Raw genomic sequence first — 27,030 nt, 5'->3', positions numbered from 1 at the left:
CTTCTCTCTCTCTCTCTGCTTGCCTCTCTGCCCACTTGTGATCTCTCTCTGTCAAATAAATAAAATCTTAAAAAAAAAAAAAAAAAAGAAAGAAAAGAAATAGCACACAGTCACATTGCTTGCAAGTGGTAGGACCCAGAGAGTTTACCCAGAAATTCAGTCCTGCTCCTTTCAACCAAAGCACAGCCACAGGTGTAACTGATTACCTAAACCAAACATATACCTTCATTGATTCATTAGGTAAACATCCAGTGAAAGTCTACACCATGCCACGTGCAAAATTCCAACAGTGTGCTGGGCAAATGTTCAACATTTGGAGGGAGGAGACTTATCATAGTAATTGCTTATTTACATAATATACACGCTTCTATAATAACAGACTTCCATCCACCAACCTCACATCACTGAACTTTTCAGTTGGGGAGAGAGGTGCACAATCAACTCTTGTGAGCCCGTGTGAGTTGGCTCCTGCCCATGTGAAAAATGCATTGGAGTAGAGAGAGAGAAGCAACATACCAGTCACATATATGGTTTATCAGCTACCAAAAAGTGTTACGGAGGGGAAAAAAAAAGAAAGGCTGGGAAGTTGGGTAGGCAGTGTAGGTTGGAAGGGGCAATTTTAAATAGGATAGTCAAGAAAGATTCCCTTAAAAAGTTACATTTGAAGAAAGCCCTGACAGTGGTAGAGTAGGCCAAGAGGAAAATAAAGGAAGAGCACTTCAGGGAGGGGGCCTCTAGGTGGCTAAGCGGTAAATGCTAGGGTATTTATTTTAGGAATTTTGATTTTTACTGTAAGTGAAATGGAAGACATCGAAAGGTTTTTCTTTTTGCTTCGGTTATGGCCAAGGAGTGACATGATCTCACTTATACTTTTCAAAATATTATTCTTCTTGATGTTTGAGAGTAAACCATTTGGGAATGAGCAAATGTGGAAACTCTGGTGACAATCCAGGCAAGAGGTTAAGTAGGTTGGATCAAAGTGGTAGTGGAGAGAATGTTGGGAAATGGTGAGATTTCAGATATGTTTTGAATGTACAAACAATAGTATTTCCTGACAAATTGAATGTGAAGTGCTGCCCCAAAGATGATTCCAAAGATTTTGTTCTAAGCAACTGGGAAAGGTGAATTTAGCATTTACTGAATTAGAACAGAGTAATTTTGGAGAAAAGATCAGGAATTTGGTTTGGTGTATGCAGAATTTGATATGCCTATTAACATCTAAGCAGAGACACAGAACAAGCAGTTGGACATGGTCCAGTTCTGGGAGAGATTTGGGTTGGAGAGAAAACTATGAAGTTAGTCAAGATACTGATAATACTTAAAACAGGGACTCTATTGGAGCACCAGAAGAATGAAGGTAAATTTATTTAAAATCTATTCAGCTATTTAATAAACATATTCCAGCACTGTTCTCATTGCTCTGCAAGTATTAACTCATTTAATTCTCATAACCTAGAAGGTAATACTTTTCTTTTCCTCTTTTTACAAATTTAGAAACTAAAACACAGAGAGGTTAAGTAACTTGCCCAAGGTCGTAAGTAAATGGCTATAAGTGATAGAGTTTCTAACCAAGGCTGTCCAGTTCCAGAATTCTTATTACAGAAGAGAAATTATCTAAATGCCTGAGGCTTCCAGCACTATGACATTTAGAGGTCAGGGAGTTGAGGCAGATCAGATCAGTAAATCCTATTCATAGCCTGTAACACATTTTACTTGTCTATAGAGATTCTACTTAGGCCAAGAGAGAATAGATTTGCCAATGTTTGTTTCACTTTTTATTTTTTCACACTTTCTGCAACAAGCACATATTACTTTCAGAAACAGAAAAGATTGTTTTAAAGTAATAGAAGGTGCAGAGTTATTTTTTAGACCTTGTTTCAAAGGATGCATGTCACTCCCTGTTTACAGCACCACTCAATGAGAGGATAACAATGAAAATCAGTACAGAAAAACTGAATTGCTTTTTGCTTAGATCATGAATAAAGTTACTATAATTTATTATCCAAAGAATAATCCTGAGAGTAAAAGGAAACACTATTAATTAATACCATAACAACAGATTAAAGTTAGCATTACCCTAAAAATACCTGTAGTAGGAATACCCCACGTAGCCTCTTTCTTAAGAATGGAATATGTATGAATACAGGAGAGCAGCCTCTTTTCTGCTCCATGCATACTACCTTCTATACCTTTATTTCCTGTTCTTCTTGTTTACCCTTTTACTAACCATTGGTTAGCACCGGGCATCAAAAACCAACTGAGAACACCTGGGATGTTATTATCTGAGGGCATTGGAAATCTGCTACAGAGGGCTCATCAGTCCTTACAATGAAAAATAATAATACAGACTTTCACTATTTTGATGATTCAAGCCATATTTCCAGTATTAGAAAAGACATTACTGTCATTAAGTATAAATTAAATCTAGTAAGAAATCACTTTACCCAGTGATTAATTTATAACCATTAAAAAGAATTATTTTCATTCTCATTCTCACTTAAGTGAACTGAGAAAGAAAAAAACATGTAACTATCCACTTCTAATTCCCAAGTTATTTTTAATGCTGCATAAACACTAATTTGATGTGGCACATATGCAAGCTAAAATGGCAAATGGAAATACAAGGGAATATACTGTACCTTGTTTTACCTGTAAGGAACACACACCTGACAAAAGGCAATTTTCACATCCAAGGTTGGTTCACTGCAGTAGTACAATAAATGGAGGCTCATAAATACCTATAGAAAAAGGGGGGGCATGAATTTCCAAATCACCTAATTGTTCATTATTTAATAGTATAAACTTTAATGTAATTTGAATTAAATACAAGTGTCATGCATTACATATGTTTAGCATAATCTGTATCCTGACTAGTGCTAGGTACTTTTCATAAATCATAAACACTAAATGATAAAATAAGGTAGAATATCTTATTTTTATAATGATTAATACCACCATAATCATAAAGATTAGATATAAGGAACTGGATATATACTTAATAAGTTAAAATTTAGAACATCCTATTATATAGTACTTTCCATTGTAGGCATCTAACTTTAAAAATCCCAAACACATGCTCAAGAGCATATATGTAAGGATTTTATCATAGAATAAAGGGACTTTTAAATAAACTATAATGGATAATAGAATTATATACAGGATGTGGAATAATTGAATTTGAGCTGAATGTATCAGCATAGATAAATTTTTCAAACATGATGTTGAGTGGAGAAAAAGCAAGTTCCAAAGGGGTATGAAGATCACTGTATTATTATTATAAAATTTTTAAATATACAAAATTATGTACATTGTTTTGTTATACAATCATAAAACCAGGACTGAAAAGAATGGGCACTATGTAAACATCAATTTAGTTTTGGTAGTTAAGAACAAAGATTTCCATTATATTATTTTTTCTGTATTTTTGAAATATTTTTTAATTTTGCAAAGGAGAGGATAAAATCAATATTTTCTTAAGGAGAGAATAAAATCATGTAATGATGGTAATACCAAATTAGGTATTAAGTCATTTGAGTATGATGAAGCAGCATCAGAGAAAACCAACTGAAACCTTTTTCAGTTCAATTAGGCACACTTTACTGAATGTTTATTGTGTGTAAGACACAATTCTGTGAGTTAGGCACACTTTACTGAATGTTTATTGTGTGCAAGACACAATTCTGTGAGTTAAACAGTTTTAAAACCACACTGACACAAGACTTCTGTGTCTGACAAGAGGAATTATTAGGTATCCTGAAAACCAATTTCAGTGTAAGCTCCTAAAAAAGTTAGATGAAATATACAAAATATATTTTTAATGCACAACTAAACTGCCAAAAGAAAGAAAGAGAGAAGAAAGAAAGAAAGAAAGAAAGAAAGAAAGAAAAGAAAAGAAAAGAAAAATTCTAAGAGGTTGGAAACAATGAGAAAGATTTCGTGCAGAGAAGTAAATGAGCTAAAGCTGCCACTTGGCCCCAGGCAATCTACTGGTATCTGAAGATGAGAACTTTAGCTTTTAAAGAGTAGCGTGCAGAGTTCAGGAAACAAAGCTTAGAACCTATCTATGCTGGGAAGTCACATTGAAGACACCCACACTGAGCTTAGTAGAGGAAGTTTGTTTGTTTGTTTTATTTGATGAGGTATAGTCACAGTGGTTGCAGCATTTTTTTATTATTATTATTTAAAACCAAGTTAGTTAACATCTAGTGTAGTATTGGTTTCAGGAGTAGAATTTAGTGATTCATCACTTACATATAACACCCAGTGCTCATATCAACAAGTGCCCTCCTTAATGCCCAACACCCAGCTAGTCCATTCCCCCCCATCTACCTCCCTCCAGCAACTCTCAAGTTTGTTCAATAGAGGAAGTTTTAAACAAACTATAGGAGAGCCAGCAATACAATTTCAGAAGGAAGGTCTGCACTGCAAGAAAAAATATATAGGAATATGGCAGATTTTTTAAATTTAAGAAAGAATGAAAGGGCAAGAACATACAAGACATTCCCGAAGAAGAACAAAGTAGATGTTTGTGGAGGTTAAAAAGGTAGAAAGCTAAAGTAAACGTATGTGGGAATGATGCAAAGATAGGCTTATAAATTAATAAAGAACCAAAAATAGAAACATATATACATGGAATCTTAATTATGTTAAAGTCTGCATTTCAGATGTTTGGGGAAAGAAGAAACTATGCATTAAATTATGCTGAAACATGCATGATAAATATGTGGGGCAGAGAGTGGGGAGGAAACACACCTCTGTTGAAAGACAATTCTTTAATTAGGTCTTTTCACATTTCTGCATGTCTTGAAAACAGAAGCATTGACTGTTTTTATTCCAGACTATCTTCTCAAGGATAATTATATAGCAAACAATCTTGGAAGAGAGAGATAGTATCTCCCTATGGAGAAAAGGGCAGGTTTGATTACTCTCCTGTATAATAAAGATAAGGTGTCCCTTTGGGGCAAGCCACGCTAACTGCCAATTATAAAGATTTGGGTTCCTTACGCTTCCAGTTCCTCTTCTATAATGTAACCCACTGTATATGCAGTAGTCATCTGACTTTGTTTGAATCATCCTGTGGGGTTGGGGCCTAAGAAATTGAAATGAATGTTGATATTGTACCTACTGATATTAATATGAGTAATAAAGTTCAAGGATTCATGTCGACTTCTTCAATTTGCATGTTTGTTTCATTATTATTTTTTAAAGCCTACATATATGAAATACTATTTGATATGTCAAATATTTTATAATAGAAAAAAATTCAAGTGACACAAAGAACTAGTGGTTGTTTATTCTTTTGCTGACCATTGCTTTGTAGGCACTAATGCCTGGAACCAAAACATTCATAATAGCCATTAATGGGAAATGATCTTGAAGAGAAATGCCAAGGGATTAAGCAGGAAGATAGAAGAAACTGTGCTTGATGACAATATTAAACTACCGAATTGAGAAATTCTGGAACTTTTGTTCTTCTAGACTTTCTGTTATGTAATACTCCAGTATCATTCTGTCTCGTTAACTGAGCTTTATAAGTTCTTCAAATTAGGTAAGTCCTCCAAGTTTTTTTCTTTTTTTTATTTGGGAGACCCTTCTAGGTCTTTGCCTTTCCACATGAACTTTAAAATCAGCCTGACACTTCAAAAAAAAATTTTTTTTTAACTTTCTGGAATTTGATTGAGAAGATATCTTAACAATATTAGGTGTTTTTATCCATAATTATTATATTTTTCCCACTTATTTTAGTTCTAATTTATCTCAGGAATGTTTTATAATTTGCAGTGTATAAACCTTGTATGTTTCTCTTTAAGTTTATTCTTTAGCATTTATATTTTATGCTAATGTAAATGGTATATTTTTAATTTCCATTTCCTAAATACTTATTTTTTTTATTTTTTAAAGATTTTTATTTATTTATTTGAGAGAGAGACAGTGAGAGAGAGCATGAGCGAGGAGAAGGTCAGAGGGAGAAGCAGACTCCCCATGGAGCTGGGAGCCCGATGTGGGACTCGATCCCGGGACCCCGGGATCATGACCTGAGCCGAAGGCAGTTGTCCAACCAACTGAGCCACCCAGGTGTCCCTCCTAAATACTTATTTTTAAAAATAATGTTAATTTTTGTAAGTGACCTTACATTCTATCACACTACTAAATTCATTTATTAAATCCAGTAAATATATTATAGGTTGTTTAGGATTTTCCTTATACACAGAAAAGTCTGCAAGTGAAGATAGTTTTTCCTTTTTCCTCTCTAATCTGTTTTTCCTTGCTTACTCCAATTACTTAGTAATTGCTTACTCCAATACAATGTTGAATAGAAGTGAGGACATGCTGATAATCTTTGTCTTTTAAGAGATGTATTTAGTCCATTCACATTTAAAGTAAATATGGATATTGCTGAGATCAAGCCTACCACTCTACTACTTGTTTAGTATTTTACCCCTGTATTCTTTATTCTATTTTTCCTCCTTCTCAGTCTTTTTTGGGAAGAATTATCTTTTTGTTGTCCATTTTATTTTGTCTAAAAGCTTATTGTAGGGCACCTGGGTGGCTCAGTGGGTTAAGCTCTGCCTTTGGCTCAGGTCATGGTCTCAGGGTCCCAGGATTGAGCCCCACACCCCTCTCTCTCTCTGCCTGCCTCTCTGCCTACTTGTGATCTCTGTCTGTCAAATAAATAAATAAAGTCTTTAAAAATAAATAAATAAAAGCTTACTAGTTATACTTTTTTCAGTGGGTTGTCTAGAGTTTATGACCTGCATTTTTAAGTCATCTAGCTTCAAATAATATTATTCTATTTCACATACAGTTTAAGAAACTTATAATAGTATATTTCAAGTTTTTCCTCTGGTCCCTTGAACAATTGTTGTCATATATTTCATTTATACATATTTTATAAACCCCATAACAGATTGCTATTATTTTTGCTTTAAATAAGCAATTCTATTTGAAAGAAATTAATAAATTACAAAGAAGGGTATTTTACATTTGCTACATATTTTCTCTGTATAGTTCTTTCACACCTTTCTTTAAGGTTATTGAAAATGGTGTTTTTATTTTATTTTCATTTTCCAGATGCTCATTTCCAGCATTTAAAATATACTGTTCCATTCATTATTGTCTCATTATCACACAGCATCCATTAAGTGAGGAAATGTTCTCCCAGCCACTCTTCAGTTTTTCCTTCAGTCTTCTCACAACACTTTGTTTGTACTTTTATTATGAATATCTTATAATATTGTAACTGTTTGTTCATATGTCTATTCCATACTACATTATGACCTCCTCAGGGAAAGTGACTATGTTTTATTCATGTTCACAACCCCAGGGCCCACACTATTCTTAGTATATAGCTAATGTCAAGTAAATGTTTATTGAATAAAAGGAAAACCAAATGAAAAAACTTCTTTCCGTCTCTAGCACAAATCTAAATTTTCATTATCTTTGCATATTGATATCTGTAAGTTTTCAATACTTTTGATGTTAACAAATTAGGAATGAGGAGTTAATAGTAGTGAAAGTATGAAAGAGTCCAACACAGATGACCTCAGAAATGTTACCCAGCAAGGCTGTTTTAGTTCTGTACTACTGAATTGGACATATGGGTAATAATAACATCCAGCCCACCACCTGAAATGAACAATGTATTTTAATTTTTAATGAGTAAATAATCTTGCTGTGGAAAGCAAGCATCCTGACCTTTCCTGGTTGCATTATAAAGATTCCAAATGTAGCACCATGACTAAGTCACCAAGTCACTGCAGAAACTTCTTGTGCCACAAAGGGACATTAAAAGAAAAAGAATGTTCAGTATGGTAATCTCAGTGAATTACAGAAAACTAGTTTGATAATTATATTTCCTGATAGCATGACAGAGAGAATTTTGCACCATTACACATGGAAACAACATAAATGGCCAGGACATTATCTTGGTATTAGTCTAAAATGGAATTAGTGGCAACATCTTGAAGCAATATAGGTAGGACCCGTGAGTAGTTTGAAAAGGGAGGGGATGATAATTCGGGGAATTTAGTACTTTCAATTACTGGTTGTTCTCCTGGGAAAAATCTCTGTATGTATACTCCTTGCTATGTACTATATTGTGTTTCTCTTCATTACATGCCTATATGAGTTAATAGTTACTCTGAGCAAAGCAGTAGGCCAAGTTGTATGAATGAGATATACTTAAGAATTTATTAGGTTGAAATGGTGCAGAGTAGTTGCTATAAAAGAATGTAACTATGATGTATTTTAATAGCTTAGATCAATATTTAAATTCTTTTATATTTGAGATGTGCCAACTAAACCACAGGAGGTTTGAGAAGCTTCATAGATGCAAAAAATCAAATTGTTCTGGGCAGGTCCAGTCTTCCATGGTTTGTCACTGAAATGTAATACTTGCAAGAGAAAACTAAATGAACAACTGATTACAAAAAGTGTTTTGAGACCAAGCACTTTCCAAGTTTAACTAATATAAAACAAACTCATCTGTAAATAGTTTTTGTATTTATAACCTATCGGACTTATTAACAGATGACTGTCTCTCTCTCTCTCTCTCTCTTTTTTTTTTTTTTTAGTATATGTGCTGCCGAAGCGAGCACAACAGATGACTCTCTTAACAGCCTGTACGTATCTGTACAATATTAGAATACAAAGTCATACACACACACACACACACACACACACACACAAAACTCTGTCCCTTCTATGTCCAAAAGAATTCTCCCAACTATGTATTAAAAATGTACATATTTAAAAAATGAAAACTAAATATACCATGAAATAAGTAATTATCTTTTTAGTGCTGATAGAGAAAGTAGAATTAAATTTAATTGTATTTAAGAGCTGTGCATTTGATGACTTTAAGATATTATTAAATCTTTTGGCCCATGGACTATCATTTAGAGCAGAAGTCAGCAAACTGTGGAGGATGGACCAAATTCAACTCACCACCAATTTTTGTAAATAAAGTTTTATTGGAACACAGCCACCCATTAGTTTACATATTGTCTAAGGCTGCTTTCACACTATAATAGTAGATTTTTTGTAACTAGTCACAGAAACTATATGGCCTACAAAGATTAAAATAAAATAAAATAAAATAAATATAAAATATTTATATATTACCCTTTTTAGGAAAGGTTGCCAGGGGCACCTGGCTGGCTCTCAGTAAAGCATGTAGCTCTTGGTCTCAGGGTTGTGAGTTCAAGCCCCATATTGGGCATAGAGCTTATCTAAAAAAAATTAAAACATTTTTTGAAGGTAATATTGGTAATAGGCAAGATGGCAGAGAAGTAGAAGACCCTGTTTCAGTCGGTCCCCTAATGTGAGCTAAATATCTACCAGAACACTCTGAACACCCATGAAATCAGCCTGAGATGTAGGGTTATACACTTTTGGATCTCTATGGGGGCAGAAGACACCAGTGGAGAGGCAAAGCAGAGTGGGAATGCCTAGACTGATATCAGAGGATAAACAGAAGAGGGAGGGAGCCACCAGAAGTGACCCATAAGAAAGTAATACCCCAATACAAAAGTGCTCTGTGATTGCGGACAAGCATTAACTTGGAGTCTGGTTAAAAGCACTCAAAAAGAGCAAAAGATCTTAAGGGGCAACTGGTGGAATCAGGCAGTCACGGGCACAGGCCTAAGCCCATGGACCTAGGATGGCCAGCGCCAGTGACCACCTGTGCCAGAGAGAGTATGACGGAGCCTCCAGTTCCTGGTCCCTTGAGTCCCTGGCATTGCACTGCTTGTACCATCGCTCAGCTGGGCACACACCCTCCCTTGCATGAGGGAGTCTGGTGTGGGCATCAGCCTGTGCTCTCTAGAGCTACAGTCTTTTGTGTTGTGTGAGCACTGTACCGAATAGGGTCTGAACCACACTCCCTGCCTGCACCTGAGAGAACTCTTCATGGGTGCTAGCCAGCAGTCTCTAGGACCAGCAGAGGGTCTGGATGCTCCTAGCCTGTGCCTGAAGGAACTCAGCACAATCTCTGGTCGGGATTCCTTGGGGGCAACCTGTGCAACCGTGAGGTCTGGACCCCAGAAAGCAGTCCTGGCAAAGGCAGCCACTGGAAGCGGGCTCCTTGGACCAATATCACTCATGGTTTTAGTTGCTAGGGGGTGCAGAGACAAGCGAGCACTTCGGGCGACCCCTGAGATGGTGGCTGGGGGCATGCACAGCCTGTGGGAGGTTGCACAGTTCAGCGGAGTTTGCAGAGTTCATTGCTGAGCGATGGTACAGAGGGAAGAAGACTGAGGCTTCTCTCTGAGGTGGGGGTCTGGGTGCAGTTTGCTTTCCACTAAACCTCTGAAAAGCCTCAAAAAGCTGCCAAAGAACAAAAACCTCCAGAGAACTAAAGCCTGAAAAACTGGTTTCCACAGTGCCCAGCCTCTTAATAGGGGGCAGAAGGACTCAACCCAAGCAAGACTGAATGAAAAACAACATGGCAGGCCCCTCCACCAAAAAGCAAACCAAAAGAACAAGAGGACAACCACCACAGAGTCCCCACAAAACTGTAAAACCCCAATATCAGGGGAAAAGAAGATATTAAGCTCCCGGTATTGCCCTAAAACCTGTATATTTCATAGATACAACTTTCATTTTTGATTCATTCTCACTATTCTTGTTCTTTTTAATTTTTTTAACCTACTTACCATTACAACTAGAGGTTTAATACAACATATTCCATAATAACCTTTTAACTTGAACTTTTTTCATACGTATACCTGTGTTTTCCTTTTTCTTTTCTATTTTTAATATACATATAGATATAAACTTCAAGGTAATCCTCTTTCCCTAATCGATACTACTCTTAAATATAAACCAGTTTTAATCTCCCTTTATCTCTGGAAAGTTGAGTCCTTTAACAAAGATATCAAGACAACCCAGGAAGAATCAAAATAAACTTCCTCTTCCACATCAAGGATTTATAACCGCCCTCCCATCTTTTTCGTCTGTCAGTGTTTCTGTGTATTTGTTTTTTTGTTCTGGTATTATATTAATCTTATCCTTGGGGTTCATTTTGGCTGGGTTTTTTTTTTTTTCTTGTCATTTACTTTTGTCGGTCTTTTTGTTTGTCCATTTTTGTTCATATACCTTATAAATCTTAGATTTGGGGGCTCGTTCTGGCTGGGTTTTCTCTCCCCCCCTCTCTTTTTTCTTTTTTCTTTTTGGTGCTGACTTGCTCTGAAGCCTTCCAGGGTGCATCTTGCCTGGAACATGGTTGATATATTCAGCTATACATCCCCTCAAACACCTCTCACCAAAATTGCTAGGAGGAGGAACACCAACAGAGGAAAAATCCAGAGACTGTACCCTCTCCATCAAAACTATTGGATACGGACATAAACAGTATGTCAGAAGGGGAATTCAGGGTAACAGTTATCCAGGCAATGGCTAGGTTGGAGAAAACCATTAGTGACAACATAGAAACTCTAAGGGCAGAAGTGAAAGCCACCTGGAAAGAAGTTAAAAATGCCAGCAATGAGATACAATCTAATGTAAATTCTCTAACAGCTAGGATAACTGATGCAGAAGATAGAATTAGTATCTAGAGGACAAACTGATAGAGAAAAAGGATCAGGAGGAGGCATGGAAGAAGTAGCTTAAAAGCCATGAGAATAGAATTAGGGAAATAAATGATGTCATGAAATGTTCCAACATCAGAATTATTCAGATCCCTGAGGGGTTGGAGAAAGAGAGAAGACTAGAAGATATAGTTGAACAAATTCTGGATGAAAATTATCCCAATCTGGGGATTGGAACCAGAATTCGTGCCCTAGAGGCAGAAAGAACACCCCCCCCCCAAGATCAACAAATCTCGAAAGACCTCAAGGCACTTGATTGTGAGACTGACGAATCATAATTTTAGACAAGAGCTTCTGAGGGCAGCAAGGGAGAAGAGACTCCTTATGTACAGAGGAAGGACCATCAGAATAACATCAGACCTGTCTACAGAAACCTGGCAAGCCAGAAAGGGCTGGCAAGACATATTCAGGGCACTAAATGAGAAGAATATGCAGCCAAGAATACTTTATCCAGCAAGGTTGACATTCAAAGTGGATGGAGAGATAAAGAGCTTCCAAAAAGGGCAAGGTTTAAAAGAGTATTTGACCACCAACCTGGCACTGCAAGAAATATGAAAGGGGGATCTATAAAAGAAGAAAGAACCCAAGAGTGACATAGACCAGAAATTTACAGAGACAATCTATAGAAACAAGGACTCAATAAAAACAAATCTTTCAATAATCACTTTAAATGTGAGTGGCCTAAATGCTCCCATAAAATGGCGCAGGTTCACAGATTGGATAAAACAACAGGACCCATCCATATGCTGTCTACAAGAGACCATTTGGAACCTAAAGATATATCCAGACTTAAAGTGAAGGGATAGAGAAGCATCTTTCATGCCAATGGGCCTCAAGAGAAAGCTGGGGTAACGATTCTCATATCAGATAAATTAGATTTTAAACTAAAGACTGTAGTCAGAGATAAAGAAGGACACTACATCATTCTTAAAGAGTCTATCCACCAAGAAGGTCTAACAATTGTAAATATTTATGCCCCCAATATGGGAGCAGCTAACTACATAAGACAACTGTTAATCAAGATAAAGAGTCATATTGATATGAATACATTAATAGAAGGGGATCTTAACATGCCAGTCTCAGTAATAGACAGATCATCCAAGCAGAAAACCAATAAAGAAACAAGACCATTGAATGACACATTGGACCAGATGGACCTCATAGACATATACAGAACATTCCATGCTAAAACAACAGAATACTCATTCTTCTCGAACACACATGGAAATTTCTCCAGAATAGACCATATACTGGGTCACAAATCAGGGCTCAACTGATACCAAAAGATTGAGATTATTCCCTGCATATTTCTCAGACCACAATGCTTTGAAACTGGAACTCAACCATGAGAAAAAGTTTGGAAGAAATTCAAACACTTGGAAGCTAAAGACCACCCTGCTTAAGAATATTTGGATCAACCAGGAAATCAAAGAAGAACTTAAACAATTCAATAAGAATGAAGACACATCGGTCCAAAACCTATGGGATATGGCAAAGGTGGTCCTCAGGGAGTAATATATAGCCATCCAAGCCTCACTCAAAAAAATTGAAAAATCCAGAATATACCAGCTCTCTTTATATCTTAAAGAACTGGAAAATCAAAAACAAATTAAGCCCACCCCATGCACAAGGAGGCAAATAATGAAGATGAGAGCAGAGATCAATGAGATAGAAACTAGAGATACAGTAGAACACATCAATGAAACTAGAAACTGGTTTTTTGAAAGAATCAATAAGATTGATAAACAACTGGCCATACTAATCCAAAAGAAGAGAGAGAGGACCCAAATTAATAAAATTATGAATGAAAAGGGAGAGATCATGACCAACACGAAGGAAATAGAAAAAATCATCAGAAATTATTATCGACAGCTATATGCCAATAAACTAAGCAATGTACACAAAATGGATGCATTCCTGGAAACGTGAAAACTTCCAAAACTGAATCAGGAAGAAACTGATGACCTGAACAGACCAATATCTACAGACGAGATTGAAGCAATGATCAAAAACCTCCCAAAAAATAAGAGCCCAGTACCTGACAGATTCCCTGGGGCATTCTACCAAACATTCAAGGAAGAAATAATACCTATTCTCCTGAAGCTGTTTCAGAAAATAGAAACAAAAGGAGAACTTCCACACTCTTTTTATGAAGCTAGCATTACCCTGATCCCCAAACCAGGCAAAAACCCCACTGAAAAGGAGAATTTCAGACCAATATCCCTGATGAATATGGATGCCAAGATTCTCAACAAAAGATCCTAGCTTATAGGATCCAAGAGTACATTAAAAAGACTATCCACCATGACCAGGTAGGATTATCCCTGGCATGCAAGGGGGGTTCAATGTATGCAAATCAATCAATGTGATAGAGCAAATCAATAAGAGAAGAGAGAAGAACCACATGGTCCTCTCAATTGATGCAGAAAAAGCATTTGACAAGATACAGCATCTGTTCCTGATTAAAACCCTTTAAAGTATAGGGATAGAGGGAACATTCCTCCACATCATAAAATCTATCTACAAAAAACCCACAGCGAATATCATCCTTAATGGGAAAAAGCTGACAGTCTTCCTTTTGAGATCAGGAACACAACAAGGATGTCCACACTCACCACTGTTGTTCAAAATAATATCAGAAGTGATTGCAACAGCAATCAGACAACAAAAAGAAATAAAATGTATTCAAATTGGCAAAGAAGAAGTCAAACTCTCTCTCTCTTCACAGATGACATGATACTTTATATGGAAAACCCAAAAGACTCCACCCTCAAACTACTGGAACTCATACAGCAATTCAGTAATGTGGCATGATATAAAATCAATGTACAGAAATTAGCTGCTTTCTTATACACTAACAATGAAAATATAGAAATGGAAATGAGAGAAACAATTCCATTTACTATAGCACCAAGAACCAAAAGATACCCGGGAATAAACCTAAACAAAGAGGTAAAGGATCTGTACTTGAGGAACTACAGAACACTCATATGAAAGAAATTGAAGACACAAAAAGATGGAGGAGCATTCCATGCTCATGGATCGGAAAAATAAACATTGTTAAAATGTCTATACTGCCTAGAGCAATCTATACTTTCAATGCCATCCCAATCAAAATTCCACTGGCATTTTCAAAGAGCTGGAACAAACAATCCTAAAATTTGTATGGAACCAAAAGAGACTCCGAATTTCTAAGGAAATATTGAAAAAGAAGAACAAAACTGGGGGCATCACATTGCCTGATTTCAAGCTTTACTACAAAGCTGTGATCACCAAGACAGCATGGTACTGGCACAAAAACAGACACATAGACCAGTGGAACAGAGTAGGGAGCCCAGATATAGACCCACAAGTCGATGGTCAAATAATCTTCGACAAAGCAGAAAAAACACACAGTGGAAAAAAAGATAGTCTCTTCAATAAATGGTGCTGGGAAAACTGGACAGCTATGTATAGAAGAATGAAACTCAACCATTCTTTTACACAACACACAAAGAAAACTCAAAATGTATAAAAGACCTCAATGTGAGGCAGGAATCTATCAAAATCCTAGAGGAGAACATAGGGAGTAACCTCTTCGACATCAGCCACAACAACTTCTTTCAAGACATGTCTCCAAAGGCAAAGGAAACAAAAGTGAAAATGAACTTTCAGGACTTCATCAAGATCAAAAGCTTCTGCACAGCAAAGGAAACAGTCAACAAAACAAAGAGGAAATCCATGGAATGGGAGAAGATATTCGCAAATGACACTACAGACAAAGGGTTGATATCCAAGATCTATAAAGAACTCTTCAAACTCAACACACACAAAACAGATAATCAAATCAAAAAATAGGCAGAAGACATGAACAGACACTGCTCCAAAAACGACATACAAATGGTTAACCAGACACATGAAAAAATGTTCATCATCATTAGCCATCAGGGAGATTCAAATCAAAAGCACATTGAGATACCACCATATACCAGTTAAATGGCCAAAATCAACAAGACAGTAAATAACAATGTTGGAGAGGATGTGGAGAAAGAGGAATACTCTTACACTGTTGGTGGGAAAGCAAGTTTGGGAAACAGTGTGGAGATTCCTGAAGAAATTAAAAATAGAGCTACCCTACGACCCTACAATTGCACTACAATTGCACTACTGGGTATTTACCCCAAAGATACAGATGTAGTAAAAAGAAGGGCCATCTGTACCCCAATGTTCATAGCAGCAATGGCCACAGTCGCCAAACTGTGGAAAGAGCCAAGATGCCCTTCAACAGATGTATAAAGAAGATATGTTCCATATATACAATGGAGTGTTACACCTCCATCAGAAACGAATGAACACTGAACTTTTTTTAATCAAACTGGACAGGACTGGAGGAGATTATGCTGAGTGAAATAAGTCAAGCAGACAAAGTCAATGTCATATAGTTTCACTTACTTGTGGAGCATAAGGAATAACATGGAGGACATTGGGAGATGGAGAGGAGAAGTGAGTTGGGGGAAATCAGAGGGGAAGACAAACCATGAGAGACTGTGGACTCTGAGAAACAAATTCAGGGTTTTGAAGGTTAGGGGGTTTGGGATTGGGTGAGCCTGGTGGTGGGTATTAAGGAGGGCACGTATTACATGGAGCACTGGGTATGGTACATAAACAATGACTCTTGGAACACTGAAAATAAAAATTAAATTAAATTTAAAAAGTTTTAAAAAATAAAAAATATATTTAAAAATTATTATATTTATTATTTATATTTATTAAAATTATTATATTTTATTAAAAATTTAAAAATTTAAAATTAGAAGGATCAGGGCCATCTGAGTGTCACAGAGCTCACAGGTATTAGAGCCGGGAAGCCGGCTACAGAGACGGAGCCCAGGAGCGAGCTCTCAACTTGGGTTACCTTAAATCGTGATCTGTGGCACAGGCCATTGCTGTGTGAGTGGGGACCCCACAAGATCCGGAGAGACACCTCTGTCAGAGCACAGGGATCTGTGGGGTTCAGAGCCTCCAGGCAGGGCTGTTTGCCAGAGACAGAGACGCTTGGTCACAGGCTGGGTGAGCTCAGAGTGCACACGAAGACCAGGGAGATGGGAGTGATTGAGCACTTTTCTCTGAGGGCACACTGAGGAGTGGGGTCCCGAGCTCTCGGTTCCTCCGGGCCAGAGACTGGGAAGCTGTCATTTTAATTCCTGTCCTCCAGAACTCTATGGAAAGCATTCAGGGAACAAAAGATCCCAAAAGCGAAGCCAAGAAGATTACTTAGCCTGGCCCCTGGTAAGGGTGGTGCTATTCCACCTCGGGCAAAGACACTTGAGAATCACTACAGCAGGCCCTTCCCCAAGAAGATCAGCAAGAAATCCAGCCATGACCAAGTTCACTTACCAAGGAGAACAGCGGAATTCCAGAGGAGGAGAAAGCAAAGCATGGAATTCATGGCTTTCTCCCCATGATTCTTAAGTCTTGCAAAGTTAATTAATTTATTTTATTTTATTTTTTTCTTCTGCTAAATATTTTTTAACTTTTACCCTTTCCTTTCTTAATGTTTTTTAACCAGTTTATCCTAATAATACCTTTCATTAAAAAAAATAATCTTTTTTGAACCTTCATTATTATAGTTGTATTTTATCCTTCATTGTATCTAACTTTATTTTTTGTATACACATAGGGTTTTTTCTTCTAAAAAAATTTTGGGGTACAACTTCTTCTAATAGATCAAAATACACCCTAAATCTAGCACAGGGCTTTGTTTTAGTCTCCAGCCTGAGCAAATTCTCTGCACTTTCTTTTTCTTCATTCTCCCAACCAACTTATCTTAGCAACTCCTTTTTTAGAAATATTTTTTTAAAAAATTTTCATCTTTATAGTCATATTCCATCCCTTCATTGTGTTTACCCTTATGTATGTTTTTCATTCTTTAAAATTTTGGGAGCTAGGGACGCCCAAGTGGCTCAGTTGGTTAACCAGCTGCCTTCAGTCATGATCCCAGCATCCTGGGATTGAGTCCCACATCAGGCTCCTTGCTCGGCAGGAAAATTGCTTCTCCCTCTGCCTCTGCCTGCCACTCTGTCTGCCTGTGTTTGCTCACTCTCTCTCTCTCTGACAAATAAATAAATAAATAAATAAATAATCGTTAAAAATAAAATAAAATTTGGGGAGGTAGTTTCCTCTAAGAGGCCAAAATACTCCCAAAATTTAATGGGTGGCCCTGTTCTAGTCACCAGTCTAATATATATATATTTTTTTCTTTATTTGTTTTCTTTTTCTTTTTTTTTTTTTTCTACACTTCTTTTTACCCCCCTTTCCCTCCCCCATGATTTGGGGTCTCTTCTGATTTGGTTAAAGCACATTTTCCTGGGGTTGTTGCCACCCTTTTAGTATTTTATTTGCTCCTTCATATATTCTTATCTGGATAAAATGACATGACAGAAAAACTCACCACAAAAAAAAAAAAAAAAAAAGAACAAGAGGCAGTACTGAAGGCTAGGGACCTAATCAATACAGACATTGGTAATATATCAGATCTACAGTTCAGAATGATGATGCTCAATGTGCTAGCTGGGCTTGAAAAAGGCATGGAAGATATTAATTAGAGAAGCTGTGTCTGGAGAAATAAAAGCCCTTTCTGGAGAAATAAAAGAACTAAAATCTAACCAAGTTGAAATAAAAAAAGTTATTAATGAGGGGCAATCAAAAATGGAGGCTCTTACTGCTAGGATAAATGAGCAGAAGAGAGAATTAGTGATATAGGAGACCAAATGATGGAGAATAAAGAAGCTGAGCAAAAGAGAGACAAACAACTACTGGACCACGAGGGGAGAATTTGAGAGATAAGTGATACCATAAGACGAAACAATATTAGAATAATTGGGATTCCAGAAGAAGAAGGGTGGGGGGAGTAGAAGGTATATTGGGAGAATTATTGTAGAGAATTTCCCTACTATGGCAAAGGGAACAAGCATCAAAATCCAGGAGGTGCAGAGAACCCCCTCAAAATCAATAAGAATAGGTCCACACCCCATCATCTAATAGTAAAATTTACAAGTCTTAGCGACAAAGAGAAAATCCTGAATGCAGCCCGGGAAAAGAAGTCTGTAACATACAATGGTAAAAATATTAGATTGGCAGCAGATTTATCCACAGAGACCTGGCAGGCCAGAGAGAACTGGCATGATATATTCAGAGCACTAAAGGAGAAAAACATGCAGCCAAGAATACTATATCCAGCTAGGCTATCATTGAAAATAGAAGGAGAGATAAAAATAGAAGGAGAGATAAAAAGCTTCCAGGACAAAAACTAAAAGAATTTGTAAACACCAAACCAGCTCTACAGGAAATATTGAAAGGGGTCCTCTAAGCAAAGAGAAAACCCAAAAGTAGTAGACCAGAAAGGAACAGAGACAATATACAATAACAGTCACCTTACAGGCAATACAATGACACTAAATTCATATCTCTCAATAGTTACCCTGAATGTTAATGGGCTAAATGCCCCAATCAAAAGACACAGGATATCAGAATGGATAAAAAAGCAAAACCCATCAATATGCTGTCTACAAGAAACTAATTTAGACCCGAAGACACCTCCAGATTTAAAGTGAGGGGGTGGAAAACCATTTACCATGCTGATGGACATCAAAAGAAAGCTGGGGTGGCAATCTTTATATCAGATCAATTAGATTTTAAGCCAAAGACTATAATAAGAGATGAGGAAGGACACTATATCATACTCAAAGGGTCTGTCCAACAAGAAGGTCTAACAATTTTAAATATCTATGCCCCTAACATAGGAGCAGCCAACTACCAATTAATAAACCAATTAATAACAAAATCAAAGAAACACATTGACAATAATACAATGATAGTAGGCAACTTTAACACTTTCTACACTGAAATGGACAGATTATCCAAGCAAAAGATCAACAAGGAAATAAAGGCCTTAAATGACACACTGGACCAGATGGACATCACAGATATATTCAAAACATTTCATCCCAAAGCAACAGAATACACATTCTTCTCTAGTGCACATGGAACGGTCTCCAGAATAGATCACATCCTGGGTCATAAATCAGGTCTCAACTGGTATCAAAAGATTAGGATCATTCCCTGCCTATTTTCAGACCACAATGCTCTGAAGCTAGAACTCAATCACAAGAGGAAATTTGGAAAGAATCCAAATACGTGGAGACTAAAGACCATCCTTCTAAAGAATGAATGGGTCAACCAGAGAGTTAAGGAAGAATTGAAAAAATTCATGGAAACAAATGATAATGAAAACACAACAGTTCAAAATCTGTGGGACACAGCAAAGCGGTCCTGAGAGGAAAATAAACAGTGATACAAGCCTTCCTCAAGAAACGAGAAAGGTCACGAATACACAACCTAAGCCTACACCTAAAGGAGCTGGAGAAAGAACAACAAAGAAAGCCTAAATTCAGCAGGAGAAGAGAAATCATAATGAAAGAGCAGAAATCAATGAAACAGAAACCAAAAAAAAAAAAAAAAAATGGAAAAAATCAACAAAACTAGGAGCTGGTTCTTTGAAAGAATTAATAGGATTGAAAAACCCCTGGCCAGACTTATCCAAAAGAAAAGAGAAAGGACCCAAATAAATAAAATCATGAATGAAAGAGGAGAGATCACAACCAACACCAAAGAAATACAAACAATTTTAAGAACATATTATGAGCAACTCTACGCCAGCAAATTTGACAATCTGGAAAAAAGGATGCATTCTTAGAGACATATAAACTACCACAACTGAATCAGGAAGAAATACAAAACCTGAACAGACCCATAACCAGTAAGGAGATTGAAGGAGTCATCAAAAATTTCCCAACAAAGAAGAGCCCAGGGCCAGACGGCTTCCCAGGGGAATTCTACCAAACATTTCAAGAAGAATTAATTCCTATTCTCATGAAACTGTTCCAAAAATAGGAATGGAAGGAACACTTCCAAACTCATTTTATGAGGCCAGCATCACCTTGATCCCAAAACCAGACAAGGATCCCATCAAAAAAGAGAATTACAGAGCAATATCCTTGATGAACACAGATGCAAAAATTCTCACCAAAATACTAGCCAATAGGATCCAATAGTACATTAAAAGGATTATTCACCACGACAAGTGGGATTTATTCCAGGGCAGCAAGGTTGGTTCAAATCAATCAATGTGATACAATACATTAATAAAAGAAAGAACAAGAACCATATGATATTCTCAATAGATGTTGAAAAAACATTTGACAAAGTATAGCATCCCTTCCTGATCAAAACTCTTCAAAGTGTAGGGATAAAGGGCACATACCTCAATATCATCAAAGCCATCTATGAAAAACCCACCGCAAATATCAGTCTCAATGGAGAAAACCTGAGAGCTTTTCCGCTAAGGTCAGGAACATGGCAGGGATGTCCATTATTACCATTGCTATTCAACATAGTACTAGAAATCCTAACCTCAGCAATCAGACAACAAAAAGAAATTAAAGGCATCCAAATCGGCAAAGAAGAAGTTAAACTATCACTCTTTGCAGATGATATGATACTATATGTGGAAAACCCAAAAGACTCCACTCCAAATCTGCTGGAACTTGTACAGGAATTCAGTAAAGTGTCAGGATATAAAATCAATGCACAGAAATCAGTTGCATTTCTTTACACCAACAACAAGACAGAAGAAAAATTAAGGAGTCAATCCCATTTACAAATTGCACCCAAAACCATAAGATACCTAGGAATAAACCTGACCAAAGAGGCAAGGAATCTATACTCAGAAAACTATAAAGTACTCATGAAAGAAATTGAGGAAGACACAAAGAAATGGAAAAATGTTCCATGCTCCTGGATTGGAAGAATAAATATTATGAAAATGTCTATGCTACCTAAAGCAATCTACACTTTTAACACAATCTCTATCAAAATTCCATCCATTTTTTTCAAAGAAATGGAACAAATAATACTAAAATTTATATGGAACCAGAAAAGACCTCGAATAGCCAAAGGAATATTGAAAAAGAAAGCCAAAGTTGGTGGCTTCACAATTCCAGACTTCAAGCTCTACTACGAAGCTGTCATCATCAAGATAGTATGGTACTGCCACAAAAACAGACACATAGATCTATGGAACAGAATAGATAGCCCAGAAATAGACCCCCAACTCTATGGTCAACTAATCTTCGACAAAGAAGGAAAGAATGTCCAATGGAAAAAACACAGTCTCTTCAACTAGTGGTGTTGCGAAAATTGGACAGCCACATGCAGAACAATGAAACTGGACCATTTCCTTACACCACACATGAAACTAGACTCCAAACAGATGTAAGACCTCAATGTGAGAAAGGAATCCATCAAAATCCTTGAGGAGAACACAGGCAGCAAACTCTTCAACCTCAATCACAGCAACTTCTTCCTAGGAACATCACCAAAGGCAAGGGAAGCAAGGGCAAAAATGAACTATTGGGACTTCAACAAGATCAAAAGCTTTTGCACAGCAAAGGAAACAGTTAACAAAACCAAAAGACAACTGACAGAATGGGAGAAGATATTTGCAAACGACATATCAGATAAAGGGCTAGTATCCAAAATCTATAAAGAGCTTAGCAAACTCAACACCCAAAGAACAAATAATCCAATCAAGAAATGGGCAGAGGACATGAACAGACATTTCTGCAAAGAAGACATCCAGATGGTCAACAGGCACATCACTCGGCATCGGGGAAATACAAATGAAAACCACAATGAGATACCACCTCACACCAGTCAGAATGCCTAAAATTAACCAGTAAGGAAATGACAGATGCTGGCGAGGATGCGGAGAAAAGGGAACCCTCCTACACTGTTGGTGGGAATGCAAGCTTGTGCAGCCACTCTGGAAAACAGTATGGAGGTTCCTCAAAAAGTTGAAAATAGAGCTACCCTACGACCCAGCAATTGCACCAATGGGTATTTACCCTAAAGATACAAACGTAGTGGTCTGAAGGGGCACGTGCACCCGAATGTTTATAGCAGCAATGTCCACAATAGCCAAACTATTGAAAGAACCTAGATGTCCACCAAAAGATGAATGGATAAAGAAGATGTGGTATATACATACAATGGAATACTATGCAGCCATCAAAAGCAATGAAATCTTGCCATTTGCAACAATGTGGATGGAACTAGAGGGTATTATGCTTAGCAAAATAAGTCAATCAGAGAAAGACAACTACCATATGATCTCCCTGATATGAGGAAGTGGAGATGCAACGTGGTGGGTTTGAGGGGTAGGAAAAGAATAAATGAAACAAGATGGGATCGGGAGGGAGACAAACCATGAGAGATTCTTAATCTCACAAAACAAACTGAGGTCACATTTGGGTCAGGGAGGGGGCGTAGGGAGATGGTGGTGGGGTTACGGACATTGGGGAGGGTATGTGCTATGGTGAGTGCTGTGAAGTGTATAAACCTGTTGATTCCCAGACCTGTACCCCTGCGGCTAATAATACATTATATGTTTATAAAAAAAATTAAAATAAATTTTAAAAAGAAAAAGAAAAGGTCACCAACCTCTGATTTAGAACACTCTCAACACAAACATCTAGAAGCATATTACCAACCTCCGTATAATGACAAAAATAAATTAATGTCTCTAATCATAACTGTGTAGGTAACACAAAATGCTTTCTAATAAATAATATTTAATATCTAATAAATCCTACTCTCTTCCAGTTATCTGTGCTTATCTACATCTAAAAGCTAAGTATCTCTTAAAATATTATTCATGTAACAAGACTACTGGTTCCATAGAAATCCTTTGAGAAACTTATTTAGCAGGAGTAAAGCAATGGAGACCAGAATATAAGAGATGAGAAGGATGCAAATATATAAGAAATAGGGAGGATTATTAAGAGAAAGGACATATAAAATAAGAAGTATAAAAACAGTGAAATTCACCAATTACATTGAAAATTATAATACATAAAAACATTTTTAAGTTTTCTTAATATTGTACATACAGCATTGCTTCTGGTCCTAGAAAACTGCTAGGCTTAGCTAACATGGAAACTCTTACATCAAAAAACTCCAGATGAGCTGGGTAAACTGTAACAAAAAGTAGTTACTGCGCAGTTGAATTTACATTAGAAGAGGAAAATTGCCAGTGGTGTTCTGAAGTTGGCTCCCACAATTAGCACAGCTTTTCCCAACTCCAAGCTTGAAGACACCACTTCAGTAGGTTAGAACTGGCTTTGGTGAGAATATTTATACCATAGAAACTGGTAAATGCTACAAACCAACAAGCTTTCTTCAGTGGCCTGGTGATTAAACATCTACTAAAACACCACTGGAAGTAACCAGGTACCAGAAATGAAAGAAGAAATTAAAAGATAAATCACTAATTTCCGGAAATATCACAAGGAAAGCCAATACCACAAGGGAGAATCATCAAATACTATAAAAGAAGTATTACCACACAAGAACTTTATATGATGAAAACAACTGGAAAGACCGTTAAGTAGAAATAAGCAAAATAATTAAAGAATCAGAATAAGAGACAAGTGCCATAAGAAATGAACTATCACTATGATAAAAAGAAAAAGACAGATTTAAAATGAGCTAAACAGAAGTTGTGGGAAAAGAAGCTTTTAAATTAAAAGCCTAATGGGTTGTACAGGCTAAAGAGAAACAGTCGAGCTAATCAACTAGAAAGAAATTTATAAGAATTTATCACATACTAACAAAGAGATGGAAAATATAAAAGATTGGGAGATATAGGCAATAGAATAACAAGGTCCAAAATAAATACAACAGGGTTTCAGAAGCAATAAAGCAAATTAAACAGAATGGGCAAGGGACAATATTTGAATTGATAATGACAATTAAATCTCCTAAATAACTGAAAACCATAATGAAGTTCTTAGCAGGATAGATAAGAATAAATCCACACCTAAAAATATTACAAAGAGCAACCAACACAGTGATAAAATCTTAAAAGCAACTAGAGATAAGTGTCAGAATCCCCATAAAAGAACAATTGAACTGAGTATAAAAGTATTAAAGTAGGAAAAGTGGCACATTAGAAATGTCACTTTAAAACACAAAACAGAACCATAAAAAAAGAGAAAACACAAAACAGAACCAACACAAAAACAATAAAAGAGAACACTAAAGTATACAAAAAAAAAAAAGATCAGCTTATTACCAATATAGAATGGAAAGTAAAGTTATCTAATTTTGATAGCAAAAACATCCTATGATTTGCAACCAATTGGAGAAGTAATTAACATTACCATTCACTTTCTTCCTTCATCAAAGAGGGACACAGAAGCCAAGCAAGGTAGTCAACATAACAAAATAGTCCCAATACAAAACTGCCATCAAAGTAACTTTAAAAAAAATTTTTTTTCTGCTTAATAGCAAAGAAATAAAAGAACAAAATATTGCTCTACTTCTCAAATTCTTGAAGTTTCTTGATGACTAATATTCAATGCAGAACAGACCAACCCTGCTCTTTTCTTCCCAGACTTCTATTTCTCTCAATACCTCACTTCATTCATGTCTGTCCAATATAAAATAGGGACCAAATAAACATTTCTTGGATGAATTATAGATGTTGCAAATTAAAGTTGATACAAACTTTGGAGGTAGTTTGATAAGATATTCAATTGCTTAAAAATGAATTTAAGATTTAAAGAATCCCATACCTAAGAATTTATGCTAGAGATAAAATCAAGTGTCTATACAAAGATTAATCTATAAGAATGTCAACCATAGCATTATTCATAGTAAAATAACTGAAAAGCTAAATGTTCAATAAAAATGGATTAACAAAAGTAATTTTGTTTTGAGAGGGGCAGAGCGGGGAGGGACAAGGGGAGAGGGGGAGAGAAAGATCTTAAGCAGGCTCCACACCCAGTGCAGAGCCCAACATGGGGCTCAATTTAACGGCTTGGGATCATGACCTGAGCTGAAACCAAGAGTTTGACTTGACTCTGCCACTTAGGTTCCTCTAATAAAAGTACTTTAAAAAATAACATAATTCGGGGCACCTGGGAGTGGCTCAGTGGGTTGAAGCCTCTGCCTTTGGCTCAGGTCATGATCCCAGGGTCCTGGGATCAAGCCCGGCATCTGGCTCTCTGCTCAGCAAGGAGCCTGCTTCCTCCTCTCTCTCCCTGCCTCTCTGCCTACTTGTGATCTCCGTCTATCAAATAAATAAAAATCTTTAAAAAAAAATAACAATTCCATTTATCCATTTATAAATCATAATATGTATATTCACAATACATTGTCAAGTGAAAAAACATAACAAAAATGTGTGCAATATGTCCCCCAATCTTTTTTTTTAAAAAGAAGGTATGAATATAGTTCTATAGAGATAGAAAAATGCACATGCTTAATATATTTAATACTTGTGCTTTTTTTATCTAAGATTTTATTTATTTATTTGACAAACAGAGATCACAAGTAGGCAGAGAGGCAGGCACAGAGAGAGGGGGATGCAGGCTCCCTGCGGAGCAGAGAGCCCGATACGGGGCTCAATCCCAGGACCCTGGGATCATGACCTGAGCTGAAGGCAGAGGCTTTAACCCACTGAGCCACCCAGGTGCCCCAATACTTGTGCTTTTATGTATTTTTCAGTTTTATAGTGAAGACTGCATCTTTTTAATTAAAAAATGCTATTACAGGGGGCACCTGGGTGGCTCAGTCATTAAGTGTCTGCCTTCAGGTCAGGTCACTGTCCCAAAGTTCTGGGATTGAGTCCTAAATTGGCTCCTTGCTCTGGGGAAGTTTGCTTCTCCCTCTGCCTACCGCTCCCCTTGCTTGTGCTCGCTCTCTCTCTCTTTCTCTCTCTGACAAATAAATAAATAAAATCTTATTTTAAAAATGCTATTACAGCATATTGTAAAATAACAGATGCTAAGCTTTCAACTTCTCTTTTTAGCTAAAAGAAAACATAGCAAATGTCTAAGCTACTTCTTTTCACAGATAAAAACTTAAGGTCTAATGATAAATGGCTAGGAAATCTTCCAAATTCATACATCATCAGTGAGGCAATAGGATTCAAATCCAAATCTCCCAAATGCGACGCAGTAAACACAGATTAAATTTCTCAAAAACACTGACCAAGAAACATTTTAAATATATTAGAAATGGCCTCTCAGGTATTGATTTTTTTTCCCAAATTGTACCTAAAATTCATATACATAGGGCCTGAACCAAGACACAAATATTTAACTTCTTTTTCTAAAATATCCTGCACAGAATTACATTAATACAGAGAAACATGATTTTTCCATCTTTTCATTTAAAAAATTAGTAAAATATTGCTTAAATTGGTTCTAATGGTTTTAACAGACACCACCTGTTTAGATCTCACCATCAAACACAAGAAGTATCTTATCCAGGTGAGGTATATTAACCACTATCTCTGCCTAGTTACATCTTTTTCTTCAACATTTCTCAAGACATTTTG

General features: G+C 36.6%; 1 protein-coding gene across 4 annotated transcripts in view; it reads right to left on the bottom strand.

The window, feature by feature from the left end:
• Positions 1–27,030, bottom strand: part of LOC111154016 (mitogen-activated protein kinase 10) — a 582,803-nt gene that overhangs the window by 148,331 nt on the left and 407,442 nt on the right. The window contains exon 4 of one of the 4 annotated variants that reach the window (XM_022513381.1): positions 2,640–2,738. The exons of 1 other annotated variant lie outside the window; for it this stretch is intronic. Coding sequence is in view for 2 of the 3 variants with exons in the window: in XM_022513374.1 (XP_022369082.1) it covers positions 2,667–2,732 (66 nt within the window). In the remaining variant the exon portion in view is untranslated. Of the gene's footprint in view, positions 1–2,639; positions 2,739–27,030 lie in introns of those variants that run through there. 2 more of the 4 variants (XM_022513374.1, XM_022513366.1) reach the window with 2 other exon arrangements.

Source organism: Enhydra lutris, unplaced genomic scaffold, assembly GCF_002288905.1.
Source record: "Enhydra lutris kenyoni isolate GAN:26980312 unplaced genomic scaffold, ASM228890v2 scaffoldscaffold3, whole genome shotgun sequence".
Classification (NCBI taxonomy): Eukaryota; Metazoa; Chordata; class Mammalia; order Carnivora; family Mustelidae; genus Enhydra; species Enhydra lutris.
The sequence above is the reverse complement of the archived record's forward strand: the minus strand, read 5'-3'. Positions and strand labels throughout refer to the sequence as shown.